Raw genomic sequence first — 22,713 nt, 5'->3', positions numbered from 1 at the left:
ATGCTGATTTACGGAACAACTTATTTTACGACATTAGAAAATATTGTGAAAGCGATAGCCAAACATAGCGAGTACATATAATTTTCAGCGATAACCAAACAGCGTGCGCATATAATTTTCAGCGTTAACAAAACATAGCGCGCGCATGTAATTTTCACTGATAACGAAACATAGCGCACACATATAATTTTCAGCAATAACGACACATAACGCACGCATATAATTTTCGGCGATAACCAAACAAAGAGTGCACATATAATTGTCAGCAATAACCAAACATAGCGCGCACATACAATTTGCATTTAACAATTATTCCACGAGCGCGCGTTGCCTGGAGTATGAGATTATAGATAGCCAACAAAGCGCGTAGCGTCGTGTTGGCTATAATCATCTCATATCCTACAAGCGCGAGTGGAATAATTGTTTTTTTAAAAACAATCAAGAATTATTGCTAGATCTTGCTGATTTCGCTTTGAAAAATCAACCAGAAGACAATTTAATGGTCACCATTCCTCGGGCATGGTATAATGGCTCATATACCATGGCCGCTAAGCCAATCAAATCCCTGGAATTGCATTATGCAATGATACGGTTTTCAATAAAAATGGATAGTACCGGCGATATATTGCTGGAGGTTAACCAGCGTAGACAAGCATTCAATCTAGAGAAGTCAGTGGTAATGGGTCTAGTTGCTTCATGCTGCATAAATCAGAAGAAACTCCCGCTACATTGCCTGATTTCATACCGTGGAGGTCTGGGTACGAGTCTGTGTATTATGGGATATGGGACTCAACACCCACATAGCCAGAAAGAGCACATCGAACTTTACAACATCCTCAAGTTTGGTGTTAATCAAGCTAATATTAGGAAAGATACAGCCATTCAAAAACTCCAAATTTTACTAAGAAATGTATGGAACGCCGAACGTGACGGACGATTTGTCCGGCGTCCCATACATTTCTTAGTAAATTTTTTAAGTTTTTGAATGGCTGTATCTCGCCTAATATTCGCTTGATTTAGTCTCCTTGCCATACATTCAGAAATGCAGTTCCTTAGTGATTTGGTTACAAGTTACGCCTCCACAGAGCTTATGAAATACAAATAGTGATAAACAGATAAGAACTTGCTTCGTCCGAAGGCACCTTTCTTGAGTTAGAGTTGCTTAGTTTGAACTAGCATTGAACACATTACAATATTTAGGTTGGCTAGAGAAGAAAACAAAGAATGACCAAAAATGGGGCGGGGTGGAGGAACGATGCCTGAAGTAGACAACTTTTTCGCCCTTCTATCCTCCCCCTCCCCTTCTTCTTGCCTCGTCCTCTCTCGCCTCCCCCACATCCCCCCCCCCCCCCCGCCCTCCTTCTCCTACCCACCTTGCTTCTTTCCTTTTCATTTCATTCTTTTGTTTTTTGGAGGATTGGAGGATAAGAATGGCCTACGGAAGACTTTGCTTGTGAGTGTTTGAAAATTTTTGTTATAAGATTAAACCTAAAGTTTAACTATAAAACGTATGAATTCCCCTTCAAAAATGACATCAATGTTTAGAAAAGAGCGTATGGCGAATCAAATAACCTAAGCGTCTGAAAGGAATGTTAAGGTTTTATTACGATAGTTAAGTTTTATTCAACAACTTTAGCTTACTTAATATAAATGAGACCTAAAATTATCAAGTAGGTTTAATTGTTCCATGGACAACGTCAGGCGCAATCTGATTGTATTACTGTTGTTACTTCCGACAATTAAGGTAACAAATCGGTAACAAACCTTATCAGCTGAGAAGAAGAATCGTGCGCACAACATGAATGCCCGCTATTTCAATTGTCATTTATTACTGAAATGTATGTCTTTAATTTGTGATGTTAATTATACGATTCAGGGCTATAACCGTTAACCACTGGGCTTTCTATCAATTGTGACGTCAGTTATTCTCTTTACTGAACATACAGGCGCGATGTACATTTAAGGTAACTTCTTTTTGAGCTACTTCGGTCTTTAAAATATCAGTTTAAACATTGTTACAATATTGTTGGTTAAAGTTCCCCCTCAAAACTTGATCCTGGAACTCTCCCATCATGTTTCCTGCGATCTTATAGCGCCCCACAACGTAGATACACTGCATTCCATTTCGCGTTGCTTTTCCCTGGCCAATACCCAGCTTGACACTGTCCTTCCACACTACCTGAGTGAAATGACCCGTACCACCGCTGAACCCTCCGCTGGCAAAGTTATATCCAGGTTTACAAACTTCATCGTACCTAAGATGATAAAAAACACAGACATATACTCTATACAGGAAGTCAACATTTGTGTGCAAGAGAAAGAGTGAATTAAAGTGGTTTGAACCATGTGGCTTTAGTCATACTCTAAATAACGATAAGGCTAGCCTGACACAGTACTTCACAAAGGATAACTCATAGCTGAGAAAATCAAGACCATTTAAAGCGACCTGCCAAGCTATCTCTCCATTTGGAGCAAGGTGCATTGCAAAATGCGGCCATAGAACCGATGGGAACCTGGGCCGACCGTCCCATAGGTCAGATGAATGCTTGCATTGCACCATCTATCCAAGTTACTCAGTTGGCAGTCTTTTAGATATTGGCCATTCCGAGGTTGAGCGGGGACTGTAGCGAGTTAAAATTTTATCCAATTGATAAATTGTCACGCGCACATGTAAGACAACGTTTAGGTATGTCTTTTGATCGAGTTTGGTGTTGGTTTCTTGAATAGCAGCGAAGTTATGGACCTTAAAATATGGTTCAAAATCTATGCTATGTAAAAACTTCTCTAAGGGCCGTTCCGAGGTAGTTAATTACGTATAAGAGGCAAGCCACGGCATTTCACTTTGACTGGCATATTTATATATGCGGACAATCAGGTGAGTTTGAGTATTAAATACATGTACCGGTTAATTAACACTTGAGTTGTAGTTTTTGGGGATTGCTATCCGGGAGTGGGGGGGGGGGGGGGGGTGCGGGTTAACGGGGGATGGGGATGAACGCAATTTGTACTACTGACTTAAATAAGTACTTTAAAAAAATTGGGGGGCGGGAGTAGGGGGGTGGGGGTGACTGCAATTTCTACTATTTACTTGGACGGATAGTTTAAAAGAATTTGTACTGGTCGCTTGACGGTTTGTCATTAGAAACATGCCTCAATTACTTCCATGAACAAAAGCTAGAACTATAGTGAATGATTGGGTATCTGTCCTTTTCAAACTTCTGCCATTGCTGTACACTAAACTCTGCTTTGTTCTTTTAGCCTTGAGCTCCAGTGCCCTTTATGAAGGCCATGGATTCCAGCAACTCCGCTTGAGACTATAATGTTTTTCCTTAATTTATTTGCCCCTTTCCCTTAATAAAGTAATACAGATGAATTTCATAATGGACTTCGTGAAGAAATCAAATCTTACCACATCTTGGTAGCTGACTCTCCTGTTAGCGGAGTCCCATTTGTTGCACAGGAATAAGCCAAATTTTCTCCAACGGATTGTCCTCTTTCGGCTTGAGAAGAGTGTATCAGTGAACCCATATTTGCAATCTTCTGGGCGTATGCCTCAGCCTGGTTCGAGAGATCTCGATCTAGTGCCATGGCTGGCACTCCGTGTGTCTTCCGGTATTTATTGTGAGTGTTCAGAGCCTCTTGCTCAAAGTCTGAGTCGGCTGTGTAAAAACAAGCGCCAAATCCTTATCATTATCGTGAATTTTGATTGATAGGAAAGTGGTCTAAAAAAAAATTAATAATTATAATAATAATAATAATATAACAATAATAATAATAATAATGAATGTAATGAAAATTATTAAGTGTAATATAACTAGCCCTGACCCGTGTCCGAAAGTTATGTAAATAATTCATGAAAACAAAAATGAAATCTTCAATGATAATAATAATAACTAGTAGTAGTTCTCACTAAAGCTGCCCCTGCTTTTTTGTGGCTACTGCCTTGTGGGAAGGCGGTAGCCACTATGCTACCATGTTGTACGCAAGTCCGTAGATCGGACGCTTTCGGAATTGTAGAATTTACCCGAAGTTGGATAGAGTTCACCACGACAGGTTGACGAAATCTCAGTCGGCTTTATTCGTACGGAAGATCCTTGTATTTCAATTCAAAATGGCTCCCGCGTCTCGTATGCGTGAAAGGTGGCAGTTTGTGGTTCTTGGAAGGAAAACACAGGTTTTCGATACGGTAAATCAAAAGAGCAACTTCAAAAGAACACTCGGCTGCTTTAAAAGAGGAAATCAGTGAGTTCATAGCGAAGAAATTCCTGTTCAAGATTGGGTTGAGCCGAAACGTGCGATCGCAAACAAGATCTGCAAATCATCACATGAGCTGTAGACGTTCTTGGAAATTTTGTGTGCTCCTGGAAATACACTTTACAAAATACTACAGGTTTGAATGTGAAATTTATCTTACTTTATGTTAAATCGATTGATTTGTCATATTTCAAGTAGCTTTAGCAAAATTTTCAAAAAATGTACCCAGTTTAATAGAGTCGAGAAAATTGTGCTTTATTGACTCGGAGTTCGTTTGGATCAGTCGCCTTCACATAGCTTCATTCGAGGTGAAAATTGAACAAATTTGTTTTTCAGGCGTGAACACAGGTCTGTCTGAATAAATTTTTCAATCAAGAAAGCTTATTGTCTGTTTATCTGTGTGTCTTGATTCACGGAATTTCCTCACCATGCGATCTTATGTAAACCATGGGAGAGCCAAACCATATCTATTACTGTCCCCTGTGTACTAAAGTGTAAACAAACCAAAGTCCTCCATCGCATACAAAATTCGCCCATATGACAACAAAACCAAATTACGCTGCACAATTTTGGCACTGACCAGAGCTGCTCATTTACTCCTCTGAATTTTATACAGCACTGCTTTTTTACTACCATATTATAAAAAAATAAAGCAGTAGCCACATGCAGTCATAGACCGCCTTTTATTATTATTTATATTGGGAGTTACGACTAGCAAAATACCTAAAAAACTAGAATCTAAAACTTAAAAATATGATAAAAAGTTACTCTCAATAAATTTAGTAAAAAGGAAAGTCTTGAGTTTTTTCAAACGAAGCAGTTCCCTCTTAGAATAATTAATTCGACCAGAGCAAGCGTTTCTTGAATCAAAATTACTTGACACAAGTGAAGCGTAACCAGAACTAAATTCATCAAATGGAGGACCAGGATTACATTGAACGTCGATATGAACTGCAAGATACGTCCAGAATAATTTCCTTGGAAGAGCCAGCGAAGTACAACCTCGCTTCGTAGACCTAATAATAGGTTTAGAGATGTGACAATCCGAACTGGCGACAACACGCTTGAATCGAGGATGGAAATTCAAACACGCGAAGCTTCCAAAATCACTCCTAGAGAGAGGACGAGGACAAGAAGCCAGTACAGAATGGTGAAGTAAATCCTTACCGACACACACATTGAAAAAAGAGAAACCGCAAGCGCCGAAAGAAGTTAAATCCAACGAAATTTGCAGCGCACTTGGAACAAGCTGGCAGCCATCTTGGCACTTACATTATTTATTTATTCATTCGACCCCCGGCGAACTTTCGGCTATCCTTTGTGAGCTGCGTTCTCAAAAATCGAGATTTTTCCTGCTACGGCGAAATTTTCCTCCCTATAGGCGGGGATTTCTAGGGTGCCTCCTCGGGTTTTGGCCATCTGGGCCAAAACCCTGCGGGGGCAATAATAATAATAATCTTTAAAAAGGGTGCGTTTTCACAAAAGTGGTTTTCAGAACGGCCCTGTATAAAATAAATAAATAAAATATAAGAATAAAATAAATAAAATTCACAGACATTACTATCACAATGATATAAAATAAAAGGATAAAATAGGTACATTACTGTGCATAAAATTATATTTTAAAAGGTAATAAAAATCTTTGTGTGCAGGCCATAACGCTTGCTACGTCGGTGAGACTACCCGCCATTTTACACACGCGTACGGGAGTATTTAGCTACAGACATGGCTACTCACGTATTCGAGCACTTCACTTACAACGATCCAAAAAATTGTCACACCTTTTGTGGGTGTGCTGCGAGGGGACTATTACTATAATATTCCCCTAGGGAATTATCAACTATGGTATTCTCCTAGCTAGGGGATTATTAGAATATCAGGCCACTCTTCCTTGTTGCAATAAAACTGACCGTCCCAGTTTTTCAGACAGTTGCTAATAAATTAGGTTTATTCAATATAATCAGCCTTGAGGAAAGAAGGAAAACCAATATGTGAAATATAATGTTGATAATATTTTATTCTTTTAAAAACTGGCTGAAATTTTCATTGAAAGGAACATTCCGGAACAGCAATTTTTTTTTATACTATGAAACTAGAGTAAGTATGGCAACTGTAAAAAGGCTGAAAATGTGGCCTGTAAAATTGCATCGTTTAAGCTATCATAACCGGCGTTCGTTTTCAGCTTACCTGCATGAAATAAACGAAGATATCCTTTTTTTAATTTAATTAGTTTTCTCGAAATACCGTAAAAGGACTCAGCAAAGGACTAAAAGGCTATTCCTAGCCAGACTTAGCCATTTTACCGCATTTGACACTTTTCCGGTCAAACTATTATAATGGGACAAATTAAAGAATATTAAAAATGGTTACCCTGAGGCACATTAGAGTCTACGCTACTGCCACCAAGAGCTCCTCCTCCTCCTCCTCCTCCTCCTCCTCCTCCTCCTCCTCCTCCTTTTCCGCCGCCGCCGCCGCCAATTGATGGACTGGGACTAGGACTTGGAACAGGACTTGGGACAGGACTTGGTAAAGGGCTTGGTTTATAACTTGGCACTGGACTCCATCGCCAATTCCATCTCCTATGGCTTGCTTCAGATCCCACTCCTCCTAAATGAGCGGCGTTGTCTTCTTCCTCCTTGATTTCAGCGGGAGAGTGATCGCCTGATTCATTTGCTTCCTTGTACTTTCTTTGCTGATCATTGATTGGTTGGTTATTTAAAAGTGGAATACCTTTAACCATCTTCAAGAAATATACTATCTGATTTCTGTTGTCTTTGTCAATTTCTTTCGGTTGGTCGTTCCTTATTCCTTCAGAAACTTTCTCATTGCTGCTCTCTGTTTGCTTTAGATTGTTGTTGGCTCTTATCGGTTTGTATTCCGGAGCCACCTCCTGAGCCTGCTCTGGAACTCCAACTTGAAATTCACGCTCACCTTCTTGACCTGATGGTGAATTGTCCATTGGTCTCAATGAATCGTTGGGAGATTCATAATTTGTCTGCGTGCCACGTTCATCACCGCTATGCAGTGTTTCCCAATACCGGTGATAGTTTGTGCCTTCATTCTCGACAGCTTTACCAACACCACTTTCGTGCATCACCATCTGATCAGAGGTTTCTTTCTGTACATTTGGTGGCCTTTGATTGTTGTTCAAAGATGCAACTTGATATGACGTGGAACCTTCGTTCTGAGGACTCTCTGTGGATGGAATTCTACCAATTCGATGGTAAAATGATGGTAGCATTTCTTTATGAGATTTTCCTAGGTTTGGACTTTCCCCTGGTGACTCTTGGTACGAGCCCTTGCTGTTGAGAGATGTATCGTCTTGAGATGGTCTTACATGGAAGGCACCTTCTGAGAACTTAGTGGATTCCCCCTGTTGCGTAGAGTCTTCTTTGTGGCTGTTCCTCAAAGAACTTAATGAGACTTCATCAGAGCTAGATGGCCCTACTTGGTTTGACTTCTCCCTAAGGTTTTCTGTTAATTGCTCATTTCTAGATAAAAATTCCGAAGGGTTACTTCCTTCACGATATGAGGAAGATATTCTTGTGCCAGTTTCCCCTTGGCCAGATGAATATTCTGTCAGTGGCTGTGTTGAATTGCCACTAGATTCATCTTGCGTTGGTGTCCCATGTTCAATACGTTCTTGTGATGTCTCTGGGTTTCCCAGTTCCTGATTATAGCCTGAGTTGTTGCCCGATGTAGTCTCATTATCTAACCTAGTGTTCTCTTTACCACTTGACTGACTTGCTGTGTCTTGTTGCACGGTTGTTTCCTTTTGGCTTCTACTCATGGGGCCAAGTTGAGTTGTGTCCCAGCTAGATGGAGATTCTTGAATTGAATTCTCGCGCTGATCCTTTGTTGCCTTCTCATTTTGCCTGTCAAATTCTGAAGGAGTGCTTCCTTCTCGATATGACGATGAAGATTGAAAGTCATATTTGCTTGGGTGTGAAATATCTGATGGAAATTTTTCTGCTGGTTGTTTGGTTAAATCGCCAAGTTTCTCTTGTCGAGGTGATGGCCCTGTAGCTATTGTTTGAGTGAGTTGTTCATCAAATGAGCTCTCTATGATCTTATGCGGTCGAAGTTGGTTGATAAAGTTTTCCATTCCACGATCTTCTTCATTAGAGGGTTTAACCCTTGTCATTGATGAAGTCAAGGAAGTGTTTAAATTACCATCTTCGTTTTTATTCGTGTCATAAGTGACCGACTGCGCTTGAGTTTGATCACCAGGTAGATTTCCAGGTACGTCGTAGGCGTCGTGCCTTTGCTGGTTTCTTGACTCTTGGTATGGAGAAGTCAGGCTGCCCTCACTCTTGTGAGGAATCTTTTCGTTGCCTGATGTGTTCATCATAGTGTTATCTGATCCTTCTTGAGAAATGGGGTTTGTGTCTTTTTCATTTGTTTCTATACGTCCAGAATGCAAAGCCTCATTTGCTTTTCCTGTTGACTCGTCTTTTTGCACGTTCCCCGTCTTATAATAATCTGTATCTAAGGCACGATCTGCGTGCTGATGCGCCAAGTTTCCGTGCATAACATTTGAGCCTAACCGGTTTGATTCCTCATCGTAAGATTTTAAAGACAGTTGGCTGTAAACGTTCTTCTCGTGTTGTTTTGAATGAATGTTTCCCTGCATATTGGAAGGTGTGTCATGATCGATAGATGAAAGATGTCCCTCCTGTTGGGCGTTTGCTTGCAACAGTGGGCCAGACTTGTAGGGCCGTTGATTTTCTTCCTTATTCTCCCATGTTTCACCACGTGTTTTGTACGGAGATTCACCAAGTGTTGGACGCAGTTTACGAAACTGATTGTCGACGTGTTCTGTTGCAATTTCTGGTGTCTTCTCCAACAAATTGGTCCTTCCGTCTTCCTGACCTCCAGATGCAGCTGATTCATGAAAATGACCTCCGTTTGGCGTCTTGTTTACAATTATCCCTGTGACTCCCTCTTCTGTGTGAATTTCTTTCTGTCTTTGGTCATTCCTTTCCTGTTTGTTGTGGTCATTGATTTTATCAACCCATTGCTCCACTACCTCAGCACCATCGTACCCTTCCATGTTTTTGCCTTTTTCCTTAACTGATTGGTCGATGTTGGGGTTACTAAGATGGCTTTGGGCACTGTGTGTCCTATCGGAAACTCTGTATGGTCTGCCATTATATAGTGGTGGTCCAGTGAATAGGGCCTCTGTGTAGCTATAATCCCGATCTGATGAAAAACCTTTGGAAGACTTCTGTAATGTAGAAACTAGGTTAGGTTTTGATTTTGCCTCAGAATGATTAAATTCTTTATCAAGCGTCTGCCTCTCGTTTGAGGAACTGTCTTTCAGTTTGTTTGCACCTTCTTTGTGTTTGGAAGAAAGAACCATGCCCAAACCTTTGTGATGCTGTCCATCCTCAACTGGGTTTCCCATAAGTAGCAAATAGTGAGACTTTTGCTCCGGTATGGATTGCTTTTTGCTGCTCTTTTTTACTGATTTGGAAAACGCATTTTGAGCTGCAATCAAAGGGAAAGTATTAAAAGCACAAACAAATCCTAATTAACTACTTCAATCTGGGTTTAGCTCCACAGTGGCCCACTAAGTCGGAGAACTTAATGGAGACTTAATTAAGTCGGAGAACTCCCCATGACGCCTTCTATGAAGAGGAGAAAAAGTATCGCTTGTAACCTCGATAACATTCAGTAAGGTTCTATCAGCATTCCCCTCAATCCGGTTTAGGGTTTGTAAGAAAATTATAGCTCGAATATGGATGAACAGAGACAGAATTGTTTATCTGATTTGATCAAAGCGATTTACAGACCCAAGCTCGACTTGTCAGCTGCTCGGCACACTGCACTTTCGTAATTCACAAATTTCAAATTATTTACACCCAAATATAAATTGTCAAACCCTGGAACCACCAAAAAGCTGTAGACTTTTCCAAACATTCAAATAACAGAGTAGAATTATATCGCCCATTATTCCAGACCAGTGAGAAGTTTAGGACTTATCAATTAAAACTTATCGAAACTACTATTTTGGAAATAAAATGGTATAAAATTAGGCTCTATTTTAATTATCACATAATAAGCTTACCAAGAATTACAAAAAGCATCAGGGCAAACTGTATTCGAAACATCTTGATACCTTTCCACTCCAAGTAATCTAAAGACACGATTATGTTCAAAATTATGTGACGAAAAATGGAAATCACATCACCGTCATTACCACAATGCAAACGTAAACGAAACAAAATTCAGATTACCAGCTTGACATGGGAAATTCTTCAAAGCTGTTATTCCCCTGATCTTTCAACGTCAATGGATGGTCTTTGGGACTGAAATGGACAGCGTTTAACCTTAGTTATTGCTTCGGTTTTGGTATCCACAAAACACTTTCGATAAATTACCTTAAAACACATACACGAGCTTTAGGTAAACTATCTTCACTGTATCTATTCTCTCGATGTATTACTTCATATTTTGTTTTATCTCAAAACAGGTAAGGTCACCAAATTCAAGTACTTCGTAACCTTGACAATGAAGCGTGGTGTTTCAATTCCACTCAATTAGTTTCAGCAATTAACTGTAAAAGCCTACGGCATCCTGCGGTCACAATCCCTTAGAAAAACCTGCCGTCAAATAACATAGTTATATCTTCTGATTTTGTACTTGAAATCCAGAGGCGAAAAATAAAAATACTGCGGGGTTTGAATTTGTACATAAAAATAGTTGACTTACTTCTCTCTTGTAAATTTTACTTTATCGGTGGTGATTTTACATTTAACCTTGACAATGATGCGTGGTGTTTCCACTCATTTAGTTTCCGCAATTAACTGTAAAAGCCCACGGCATCCTTCGGTCACGATCCCTTAGAAACACTACTTACACTTAATTTAAACAGACAGTTACAAGCTGGTTATAATACCTACCAGCAAATAGCTAAAGCTAGTCGAGGCGGGTAGGTATGTCTATACTAAACTAACTACAAATAAATTTGGTGTTTACAAATTGACAGCCACAACTAAAAGAAAAGTTAAATAAGTAGTAAACAAACAAGTGAATATACAAAACAAAAAGGATTTGCAAGCTGACAGCAGCCTTCAAATAAACATAGTTAAACCTCCTGAGTTTGTACTTGAAATCCAGAGGCCAAAAATATAAATACTGCGGAGTTTAAAGGTGCACAGAGAAATAGTTGGTTTAATTCTCTCTTGTAAATTTTACTTTATCGGTGGTAATTTTACATTTAACCTTGACGATGTTTAGAAATTTGTTTGTTACACAAGAAAGGAACACATTATAGGCCATTTCCGAGTTGCTTTTAACCTCATTATATGAAAGCGAGGCCTCGTGCATAGTTTATAACATGAGAATTAGTTTTCATTCATATGTAAACAAAACTACTTTTCACATTAGAAGCTTTGCACTTAGCCTCGCTTCCGTAATGAGGTTCAAAGCAACTTGGAAATCGACTATTAGCTGGTGGCCTTCTCGACAGTATTTAAACCCTATATACCTCGGATATAGTAAGCAAGATCACCAGTGGTTGGATAATAAAGGTCTCGAAATGACCCGCCTTTTAAGAGCGACTCTCTATAGGGACCGAGTGAGATTGAAAAAATGTGGCACAAGGTTGGAAAAATAGACCCCTTGATATTTCGTCCAGAGATAACCTATGGTATGCTAAGAATCGTGATATAAGTTTTAGGTTCTAGAGTTTTTACATTTTTGAGAAAATTACGAAAAACCGTCGACAACCGGTGAAGCCGAAAAATCACAGGAATGAGGTCAAATTTCATGATCTCGCGTGAAGGCGCATAGCAAATTATGGTTTTTCTTAGTTTATAATGTTAATCAGGAGGTATTGCTAAGCTGCTTTGATGATAGTTTAGACTTACAATTGTAATTCCGAATTTCTGGGGAGCAAGCGAAGAGAACCGAAATTTGTAGACTTAGAAAATCAAAAATTCCATACCATTTTCAAACATCTCAAAACATACTCGGTATTATGTAGAATTCTTTCAAAATTCAATTCAAGCAAGTAAAAGAGCTGTTTGTGAACGTGATATAATTTTTTTCTTGGCAAAAGTTATTTGTGAGGCGAGCGGCCTCATGCAAGTTGACCCAATTTGACCTTTCGAAGAGATCTTGTTTAACCAGGAAATGTAAACAATTCTACTATCCTTAGCTCGCTTTCTGAGCAAACCATTGTAAAACCCTGCCATTTCCCATTAAAACTACCCAGTTAACCTGAGATAATACTTCGGTTACAGCTTACCTTCCAAATGGGTGTTTGAAGGCAAATAATTTTGATGTTCTTCGCTAATTTTCCCGTGTCTTGCTGCCGTGCTTAGCCACCGGCCTTTTCATCACTACGGCATTTTCTAAGCGTCACCTTTCTCTGGGTTGTGTAATATTTTTGCAGGACCTGGATTCATGTCTTGCATATAAGGCATCCTCTGGTTATCTACTGAGTTTTGTATTGAATATTTCTAATGAAAAGAGGCAAGAAAGTGAAGGAACTAATTGAACTGAAAAACAGAGGCAGATCGATGTCACGCAATCTTTACATCCAAGTGATCACGTGCCGCAAATATATCCGCGTGGATATTTTTGCCTTGCTCTTGCTCATTTCTTCATTTTCTTCCTTACTAGCATACAATGTTTTCCTTTTGATTTTCGTAACTTTTTTATTTGTAACCACAAGCCTATTTCGAAGGAGAGTTCTTTGTATGCAATACTTTGAGTCGGTGTATATACACGCAACACATTTACTTTTCCCATTTATTTCGAGTGACTGTGCAACAAAACTAGAAATCCTATCTAGTTTTAGCTCCAAAAGTCAAATGCCTGGGAAGGTCCATTGCTAATGATTTCCTAAGGCAGAAGAAAGGGAATAGTAATATATATCTGAAAAAGGGCTAGTTACTGGCCGCAAAGCGAGTTTTTGTAATTTGTATTAATTGTACTTACCAATTTGCCTATGGCAGGTGTACACGCCAATGGGTCCCCTTCGTGGCGCATCTAACTGTTTAGGATCGGAGCTATATGTTCAACAAGATACCTTTTGATGCAGAAGTAGACGCACGCTTTTATATGATTCTCCAAAAATATCCCTTTGGAAACTGAAAATAATTTGCTTTTGGGTTCGCACAAGACATGTTTCTTTTTGCACGAGCAAAGAGCACGTAAAACTGTTTTGAGAGTTCCCATCGAGAGAGATCTTTTTTTTAAGTTTAAAACCGATAATTACCGAACACAAATAGATCTGTGGCAAACGGTTTGTTTACCTCTACAAAAAAGGTTCTAAATATAGAATTCTCACGGCGTTCGAGCTGTGATCTTCGATCGCTCGCCCGATAAGCGAAGCTAGCACGTTCTAGGCTCCTAACTTTTTTTAAATTCGGCAAACCTTACTAAGCGGACAAACTCCACTGGATTAAAATCTTTACAACTTTACAAAGATATGTATAGGAAAATGAGTTTAGGTCTTTTTAAGTGTATTGTATAACCTTGAGCGCTCACTTTGTCAAAAAAAAAAAATTGAAATCAAACATTATTTACAATTCGGCATTCCGAGTAATTAAGACGCATGTGTTTACTTCTGCCGAAATTGAGTCATTTGCTCTGCGTCATCGGTTGAAAAATTGGAAGATGGAGAGAAATTGCTCGTTTCAGCGGCTAGTTGGTAGCCAAAGCGGTCAAAAGCAAATGACTCAATTTCGGCAGAAGTAAACACATGCGTCCTAATTACTGTTGCCCAATCGTAAATAATGTTTGATTTCAAAGGATTTTTTTTTTTGACAAAGTGAGCGCTCAAGGTTATACAATGCACTATAAAAGACCTAAACTCATTTTCCTGCACATATCTTTGTAAGTTGAAAAGATTTTAATCTAGTGGAGTTTGTCCGCGTAATACGGTTTGCCGAATTTAAGAAAAAGTTAGGAGCCTCGCACGTGCTACGTAGCTTTGCTTATCGGGCGAACGATCAATAAGTGAGAATTCTATATTTAGAACCTTTTTATAGAGGTAAACAAACCGTTTGCCACAGATCTCTCTCGATGGCAACTCTCAAAACAGTTTTACGTGCTCTTTACTCGTGCAAAAAGAAACATGTCTTGTACTGTGCGAACCCAAAAGCAAATCATTTTCAGTTTCCAAAGGGATAGTTTTCGAGAATCATATAAAAGCGTGCGTCTACTTCTGCATCAAAAGGCACCTTTACAGGGCTGTCAACCTCAAACGTCTTCAAATATGGAGAATATGACTTCCCCGGACAGCAATAACAAAGAGCCTTACAGAGACGTCCCATCCAGGCCAAAGTCATGGGTTCAGTGAGCAGTGGGGGGGGGGGGGGGGGGGGGGACATTAAACACTAACAGAAACAACGCTAAACATTTTACATATTCTTGTCAGCAAATTCGAGTCTACGACAAATAGAAAACTTCGTCAATTATCCGGGAGATTACAGACATAAATCTGGAGACCAGAAGATACGGCTCAAAATCTGGAGATTACAGACATAAATCTGGAGATCGGGAGATAAGGTTCAAAATCTGGAGACTCCCGGATTATCCCGGAGAGTTGACAGCCCTGCCTTTTTGAAATAAATGTGATGCGGTATATTTCCAGCCTGGTGAATGAATGAGAATGATGAATTATTCTAGAAAGTGATACAGGCATACTCGGAAATAAGAAATCCGAGTGCTCCTATCAGGAGTCGAACCTAAGACCTTCCGATTAGTAGTTCGGATGCTGCACCACTGAGCTACAGGAGACTCGTGGGAGCTAAGGCCATTAAACTAGGTTCACGGGAAAAACATCCTGCATACTGCTAGGATTTGAATGTCGAACGTGTCGTATATGAAATAAATGTGATGGTATATTTCCAGCCTGGTGAATGAATGAGAATGATAAATTATTCTAGAAAGTGACACAGGCATACTCGGAAAAAAGAAATCCGAGGAGCACTCGGATTTCTTTTTTGCGAGTGTGCCTGTGTCACTTTCTAGAACAATTCATCATTCTCAAAACGTATCTTGTCGAACATAATCCTAAAAAGTTAGATACGCCACGAAGGGGACCTATTTGCGTATTCACCTGCCATGGGCAAATCGGTAAATACAATTAATACAAATTACAAAAACTCGCTTTGCGGCCAGTAACTAGCCCTTTTTCAGATATATATTACTATTCCCTTTCTTCTGCCTTAGGAAATCATTAGCAATGGACCTTCCCAGGCATTTGACTTTTGGAGCTAAAACTAGATAGGATTTCTAGTTTTGTTGCACAGTCACTCGAAATAAATGGGAAAAGTAAATGTGTTGCGTGTATATACACCGACTCAAAGTATTGCATACAAAGAACTCTCCTTCGAAATAGGCTTGTGCTTACAAATAAAAAAGTTACAAAAATCAAAAGGAAAACATTGTATACTAGTAAGGAAGAAAATGAAGAAATGAGCAAGAGCAAGACAAAAATATTTACGCAGATGTATTTGCGGCACGTGATCACTTGGATGTAAAGATTGAGTGACATCGATCTGCCTCTGTTTTTCAGTTCAATTAGTTCCTTCACATTCTTGCCTCTTTTCATTAGAAATATTCAATACAAAACTCAGTAGATACCCAGAGGATGCTTGATATGCAAGACATGGATCCAGGTCCTACAAAAATATTGGACAACCAGAAAGAGGTGACGCTTAGAAAATGCCGTAGTGATGAAAAGGCCGGTGGCTAAGCACGGCAGCAAGACACGGGAAAATTAGCGAAGAACATCAAAATTATTTGCCTTCAAACACCCATTTGGAAGGTAAGCTGTAACCGAAGTATTATCTCTGGTTAACTGGGTAGTTTTAATGGGAAATGGCAGGGTTTTACAATGGTTTGCTCAGAAAGCGAGCTAAGGATAGTAGAATTGTTTACATTTCCTGGTTAAACAAGATCTCCTCGAAAGGTCAAATTGGGTCAACTTGCATGGGGCCGCTCGCCTCACAAATAACTTTTGCCAAGAAAAAAATTATATCACGTTCACAAACAGCTCTTTTACTTGCTTGAATTGAATTTTGAAAGAATTCTACACAATACCGAGTATGTTTTGAGATATTTGAAAACGGTATGGAATTTTTGATTTTCAAAGTCTACAAATTTCGGTTCTCTTCGCTTGCTCTCCAGGAATTCGAAATTACAATTGTAAGTCTAAACTATCATCAAAGCAGCTTAGCAATACCTCCTGATTAACATTATAAACTAAGAAAAACCATAATTTGCTATGCGCCTTCACGCGAGTTCGATTATCTGATCATGAAATTTGACCTCATTCCTGTGATTTTTCGGCTTCACCGGTTGTCGACGGTTTTTCGTAATTTTCTCAAAAATGCAAAAACTCTAGAACCTAAAACTTATATCACGATTCTTAGCATACCATACGTTATCTCTGGACGAAATATCAAGGGGTCCATTTTTCCGACCTTGTGCCGCCCCTCACGCGGTGGTTAGGGAAAGGTGCTCTTAAGTGTCACAATTCTGCACTATGTTCTTCTCAAAACTATCAAATTTGTAAGAATCTGTAAGCTTGTGGACCCAGTTTTTCAAGTGAGGCTTCGTCTAACCCAGGGCTAGAGTGCTAGTTTTGAATCGGGTTTATAGCTGAAAGATGTGGGTTCATATAGTTAGTTGGGTTTATCATACATTTTGACTTATTAGCCCCTTTTAAACTATACTCTATTTGAAGTAAGCAAGGAAATGCTTTTCAGTATTAGATAAACACAGTCCTTTGTTCGGTGTTAATCTTGGCTAGAAAATCTAGGTGGGGCGCTCAATCTACAACATATAACCCTGGGAAACAAAGTTGCCTTGTATTCTACTTCCAATTGCAAGAAAACCCAAAGGAGAGAGGGTACTTAAGAGCGTGTCACTCACTTCAATTTCGGTGGAAGATAGATTTCCTTTATGTTTTCTGCACAAGACAAGAAACATATACAGTGAACAAAAATGGTATTTATTTGGGCTGATTCGCTTGTTTTATTTTTTGAGAATTTTTTGTATAGCCACCTGTTGCTTGTCTTGTGTAGAAAATATAGAGGAAATCTATTTTTCACCGAAATTTGAGTGGGTGATTCTTACGCGGATGCGCTGTTACGTTTTGTACAGTAAAGCTCCGCCCAGAGGTCCAACTCATACCCTTCTGTACACCAATTTAACATACATAACATGGCTGGCTTTCTTGTATCCTCTGCTTCTCTAGCGGTAAGCGTAATCTTTGCACTGTTATTTATCCCCATTTTCTGCTACCTTCATGAACGTGAAGGGCTGAATTCATAACTGATCAGTAGGAAAAACATTCCAAAGTTCTTTTTCTCAGAAAGAAACCTGAATGCATCTGAACCAGGAAATTTCTTCTTTAATTCATAGTTATTGTACATTAATCATGCTTACAAGAGCCAAAGGTTTCAACGTTTTTAATAATTAATATCATCTTCAAGTGAAGTATCCACTTTTTCCTGGTATGTCACTTTACACGGTCCAGAGAATCTTTAAAGAAAAAAGTTGAAAATACACATTGAGCAAACAGCAATGACAGATTTAAACTACGAATTTCTAAGCAGTTGTGCACAGACTGATTAGAAAACATATTTTGTTTGATCACCGAGAAAAATAAAGCTGCTTAAACCGGTCATTTAGATTTCTTGCTTTAGCCATTTGATACCATACAGTAGAACTCTTCCTTACGACCACTTCGTTAATTCGACCACCTCGTTATTACGACCATTTCATTGTCCCCCGAACGAATTTAAAGTCCAGTCATTTCCCTAGTTTTACAACTCTGTTAATCCGATCACCCCGCTATTACGACCACATTTTCAAGGCCCGAAGGTGATCGTATTAACGGGGTTCCACTGTTTTTCCACTCCATTTTCTTTTGATTATAATTGACCTCTTTCTCTAACAGTCATCCCCGATCTCTACATTAGCAAACTACTGAAACCCCTAACCCCTAAGAGAACTTGTTCCTCGATAGCTGAAGTATACATTTTTCTGAGCTATTTAATTGTTTTAGGAAGTCTAATTTGTGTTTTAATTATCTTTGTTAACCTTAGAGGCATTTCATACCCGCCGCAGTTTAACAATCGATTTAGTCGAGGAAATTCTGGAAAGATTTCCTACAAATGTTAATCCCTAGTCTTCCCTATTAAAAAAGCCGTGTGACTTGACAAAATGCAATAAAAAAGAAAAATACTAGATGAAGCAAACGCCCGTATCAGACGGCAGATCTTAAACTAATTGTTGATGAGTGATTTTTACGTAGAATAATAATTTAACCAACAGACAGGTAGAAGAACTTTATTTATTTTCATCCGCGATGTCCAGCTTCATTTTACAATGATCTTCCAGACTCGCCCAGCTGTCAATGTAAAATCATTTGTTGAAGACCTCTTACCTAGCTGCTAATGTAGCTTTGAATCCACTTGGTATATTTACTGACTCTAGCGTTAACAGAGTAATACCCAGGATGACAGCCCCCTAGACCCCAACTGACCACGCCCTGCAAGAACCATCTACCGCTCCAATCCTTACACACGATTGGTCCACCACTGTCGGTGTTGCATGTCTGAATGGGGCTAGACTTGCCTTGCCCGGTGCAGAACATAGCGTCTGTTATAGGACTATCAGCATTCTCGTGGTCTTTCTCGCACTCTGATTGGCTAATTTTAGGAAGCATGGCTTGTTTGAGGGTATCCGCTTGGCTGTTCCAGTCCCCAGGTATGGTCAAACCCCAACCTAGCGAGTTAAAATATTAATGATAAGAGAGGCAGAGACCAATACAACGTAGAATTACGTTTAAGTGTAATATATAGTTATTAAGTGAATTTGCATTGGGAAATGTGCTTGTATTAAAGTATTTTGCGCAAAATCGGAACTACAAAAGTGTTTGACAGTACAAAGATAAAGGCAGAACACTTCTTCCACATGGCCTCAATATTAGCGTTTTTCCTGTGTATAGTTTTTATTTTATTTTATTCTTTTTATTATTCTTTGCTTTTTCTTTATACTGTCAATCACTTTAGTTTTACGTAGTTCCGATATTGCGCGGCCAGCCGAAATATAGTACACTCTAAAACGTAATTCTACGTTGTATCGGTCTCTGATTCTCTTATCATTTGTATTTGTTGAGCCTATCAGATCAACAATTGATCCAACTTATACCAGCAGGATTATCGACCACGGTTGTTGCTCAGACATTACTCATGAAAAATTAACTCCACTATTTTTCAACTTCCGTAGAATAAAGGGGGACGATTTCAGTAAAATTGGGCCAATCAGGAAACGTTGCATATCGCCATTTAAAGAATAAAAAAATAATGAAATGAGACCTCAATCATGCAGTTGCCAAATAATTCTAGAATGATGACAGGAAAGAAATCAACTCAATTCTTGTAAGGAACAATTTGTGATCTGTTCTAGCGCATTTTGAAAACAAAAATGCGAGAACTTGAAAAACATTAGCCTAACATTTTTCAAGTTTCAATCCATACCAAACTACTCTTTCTCTGGCCAGAGGCACTAGTCGACAATTTTATTGCACTGGGGGGATAACTTACAACAAACTTGACAATTATTTGGTTGTTTCTGCCGACAGACAAACATTTTTGGGTTTTGAAATGACAGCAAATTTGCGTGATACTTCCCCTTTAAGTGACTTTCATCGATATTGTTGCGACATGGGCTTCCCTATTTATTCCTTTTTGCGGTGCATACGTGAATGATAAATTTCCCTTTTCAAAACCTTCCTCTTTGAGTGGTCAGCGTTGTTTAAAATGCCCGTTTTCGGAGCGTTTTCGCTCGCATAGGTGCGGGCAGAAGGCCTACTTGGGATAAAAAAAGTCTTAGATTTAAAATGAAAAGAAGCAAACACAATCGGAACAGGATCCAAGGGGATGGGACCAACACTTGTGTCTATTTGCAGCGATTCCCTTTGCTCAGCTAACGCAAGCTTGTGTACACAAGTCAGTACTTAGCATTTCGAAACTTGTGATGATACGGGATTTCGCTAGGGTAAGGCATTAACGACATTTACATTTTGCAACACAGTAGTAATTTAATAGCTTTACCAGTTGCGTAACATTTCCTTCCGTCCGGAGTGACGTAGCCTTGAGAAGGAAGACAAACCAGGCTCACTCGACTGTTCAGTATAGCGGGGCGCTTGAGTTTAATCAATGCTGGAAAAAAAAAAAGAAAAAAATCGTTGCTGTGATACCAGCTACAAAATTAATATAATACAAATTCATTTGAGCCCAGAGACAGGCAATAGTGTATATGTCTCACTCCTGACCAAAAAAGCTACTGCCTGTGACACAAAGGTTCGGATAGCAATTGAACAATCGCTCGACCCTAATAAGTCGTTACCAATACGTATACGTGCGAAACAGAAATATCTAAAGTAGAATAAAGAATGGACATGCGATAACAATTCGGTTCTGATTGGACCATGAACAGCTGTTAGATCTTTTGCGGCCACCCCTTGTGATGTTGTATAAAAAACTTTCAGCTAGAAGGTCTTCACAGTTTACTTCACGGTTTATTGAACTTCCTCACGTAATCATCCCTGTAAACTAAGTCTTCACCGCACAGCGTTATTTCAGAAGGAACACGATACAGTGGGGAAAGCATTGCTAGTCAGGAATTTAAAAAGAAACAAGAACACAACAGTAAGCATTTCTAACTGTTCATTTTAATTTTTCTACTACAAATGAGACGCGGGAGGAGACACTATCTCGGCTACAACGGTAAAATCATATCTGATTTCACTAGCAAGTTCCTTCCCGCAGTTGCCTTGATTCTCACTGCCAGTTCTAGAAATACAAGGTACTTACCGATATCGTTGTTAATAGCGGATGGTTTATTGTAATCTGGATGCACGATGATGCTGGCCACACGAAACACCTGCTCGTAGCCTTCTTGCGTGCTCCGACGGTGTTCTCCGAGAGTTATCCTGAACCATCGGGACATTCTGGGCGTTTTCGCATGGTTCACGCAATGCGCGGCCGTGACAATCCACTGTGGGCTCACCAGGGACCCTCCACAGAAATGATTTCCACGGTAATTGATCTGTACCATCCAGGGCCATGAATTGGGCTGCGCATCCTGGCCACTAACGATCCTGGTATTTGGACGGATTCCACAAGATGTTGCTAAGGAGAATATTGCTTTGTTAGCTTCTTTTTTTTTAACAGTAAACTGACCGTTTCCCAACCAAAGACCAAGTTTAACGTTGGAGAAAATTACGCCTGAAACTAGAAAATCAGTGGTACTTTAATGTTCAACTGTTTGGTTTAGAAAAATATAAAGGACCCGTCACGCAACGTCACTCAGTTGCAAACCGTTTCCATCCTACCATGTCCAGACCAATTTTTACCGCGTAAGCAAAAGTGTTTTGTTTGGCTATAAAGACAGCGTTGATATGGAGATTTGTTCAGACGAAGGCTTATAGACTCTATAGCTAAAACTTGAAACGTCCACTCGGCACATTTGAATCTCTTTACGGTGGCAAATTTAAGTTATCAACTTTGTTGCGGATAAAAAAAATTATTATTTTCCAGAAAAGAGCACTTTGCATGATTTATTTTACCAATAGACGTGAACATGCTGTTCCCTTGTTTGCCGATGAGAATATCTTTACCTTTGAAGTTTCTATACTACTAGTCTGTTTAATAATAGTAACACGCCTATAAACATCCCGAAACTGTTTCGAAAAACTTCCAATGTCCATTCATATAACGCTCGATTGTCCACCTCTGGAAACTTTTACGTCCAAAATTCTAGACTAGAAATACATAAACGTTCTTTTTCGCGATTTGGCGTAAGACTGTGGAATGAGATATCGCGTTTAATAAGAGATTTACCTAAGAAAGAATTCAAAGGAGAAATTCGCCGGCTTCTCCTCAATATTTTGGTAAATGAAAAAAAAAACTTCCTGACGTTTCTGATCATTCCGCGTGGAAAAAACGTAACAAAATTAAAGTGTTTATTTGCCATACCTTCGACGCCAGTAAGAATACCTAACAAAACAGAGAAAAAAAGGTTTGAAAATACCAACAAATTACAATGATATTATTAAAGTAAAAAAATGACCACATTTACTGAATATGGGACTGTATGTTTAACATTACCTATAGTGCTGTACAAGAGTACAGATAGTCCAAAAATAGCAAACATGTTCATCAATCTTCTTCAGTAACACGCCCAGTGTTTGTGATAATGTGTTCAACTCGTTAATGCTTCTGGATTTTAATGTTTGAAAAATTTGAACAGCTTTACATCTTGTGAAATTGCATTTCTTTTTGTCAACTTTAGCTATATTAAACAAAACAAGCATTTTGCTTTGTCTGGGACATGTTTAGACAGCCCTTTTACACTCGGTTCCCATGATTTCCAAGGTAACCCCGGACCCACAAGAAAAAATAATTTCAATTCTTAATAACG

At 39.2% G+C, this 22,713-nt stretch overlaps 2 protein-coding genes across 2 annotated transcripts; both read right to left on the bottom strand.

Moving 5' to 3' along the window:
* Window positions 1-1,809: 1,809 nt before the first annotated feature.
* Window positions 1,810-10,672, bottom strand: LOC146452920 (uncharacterized). Its single transcript, XM_085097242.1, has 5 exons — window positions 10,494-10,672; window positions 10,325-10,393; window positions 6,625-9,744; window positions 3,410-3,659; window positions 1,810-2,255 (listed from the first exon to the last, which is right to left on the bottom strand). The coding sequence occupies exons 2-5, from the start codon at window positions 10,365-10,367 to the stop codon at window positions 2,006-2,008; spliced, it is 3,663 nt and encodes a 1,220-aa protein (XP_084953368.1). The 5' UTR covers window positions 10,368-10,393; window positions 10,494-10,672; the 3' UTR covers window positions 1,810-2,005.
* A 7,863-nt stretch (window positions 10,673-18,535) lies between these two features.
* On the bottom strand, window positions 18,536-22,457 carry LOC146452919 (chymotrypsin A-like). Its single transcript, XM_085097252.1, has 5 exons — window positions 22,401-22,457; window positions 22,269-22,289; window positions 21,105-21,422; window positions 20,343-20,450; window positions 18,536-19,011 (listed from the first exon to the last, which is right to left on the bottom strand). Exons 1-5 carry the CDS (start codon window positions 22,450-22,452, stop codon window positions 18,671-18,673), a joined length of 840 nt encoding a protein of 279 aa, XP_084953378.1. The 5' UTR covers window positions 22,453-22,457; the 3' UTR covers window positions 18,536-18,670.
* Between the last annotated feature and the right edge of the window lie 256 nt (window positions 22,458-22,713).

Source organism: Pavona decussata, unplaced genomic scaffold (genome assembly GCF_977016875.1).
Source record: "Pavona decussata unplaced genomic scaffold, jaPavDecu1.1 SCAFFOLD_363, whole genome shotgun sequence".
In the NCBI taxonomy this organism is placed as follows: domain Eukaryota; kingdom Metazoa; phylum Cnidaria; class Anthozoa; order Scleractinia; family Agariciidae; genus Pavona; species Pavona decussata.
The sequence above is the reverse complement of the archived record's forward strand: the minus strand, read 5'-3'. Positions and strand labels throughout refer to the sequence as shown.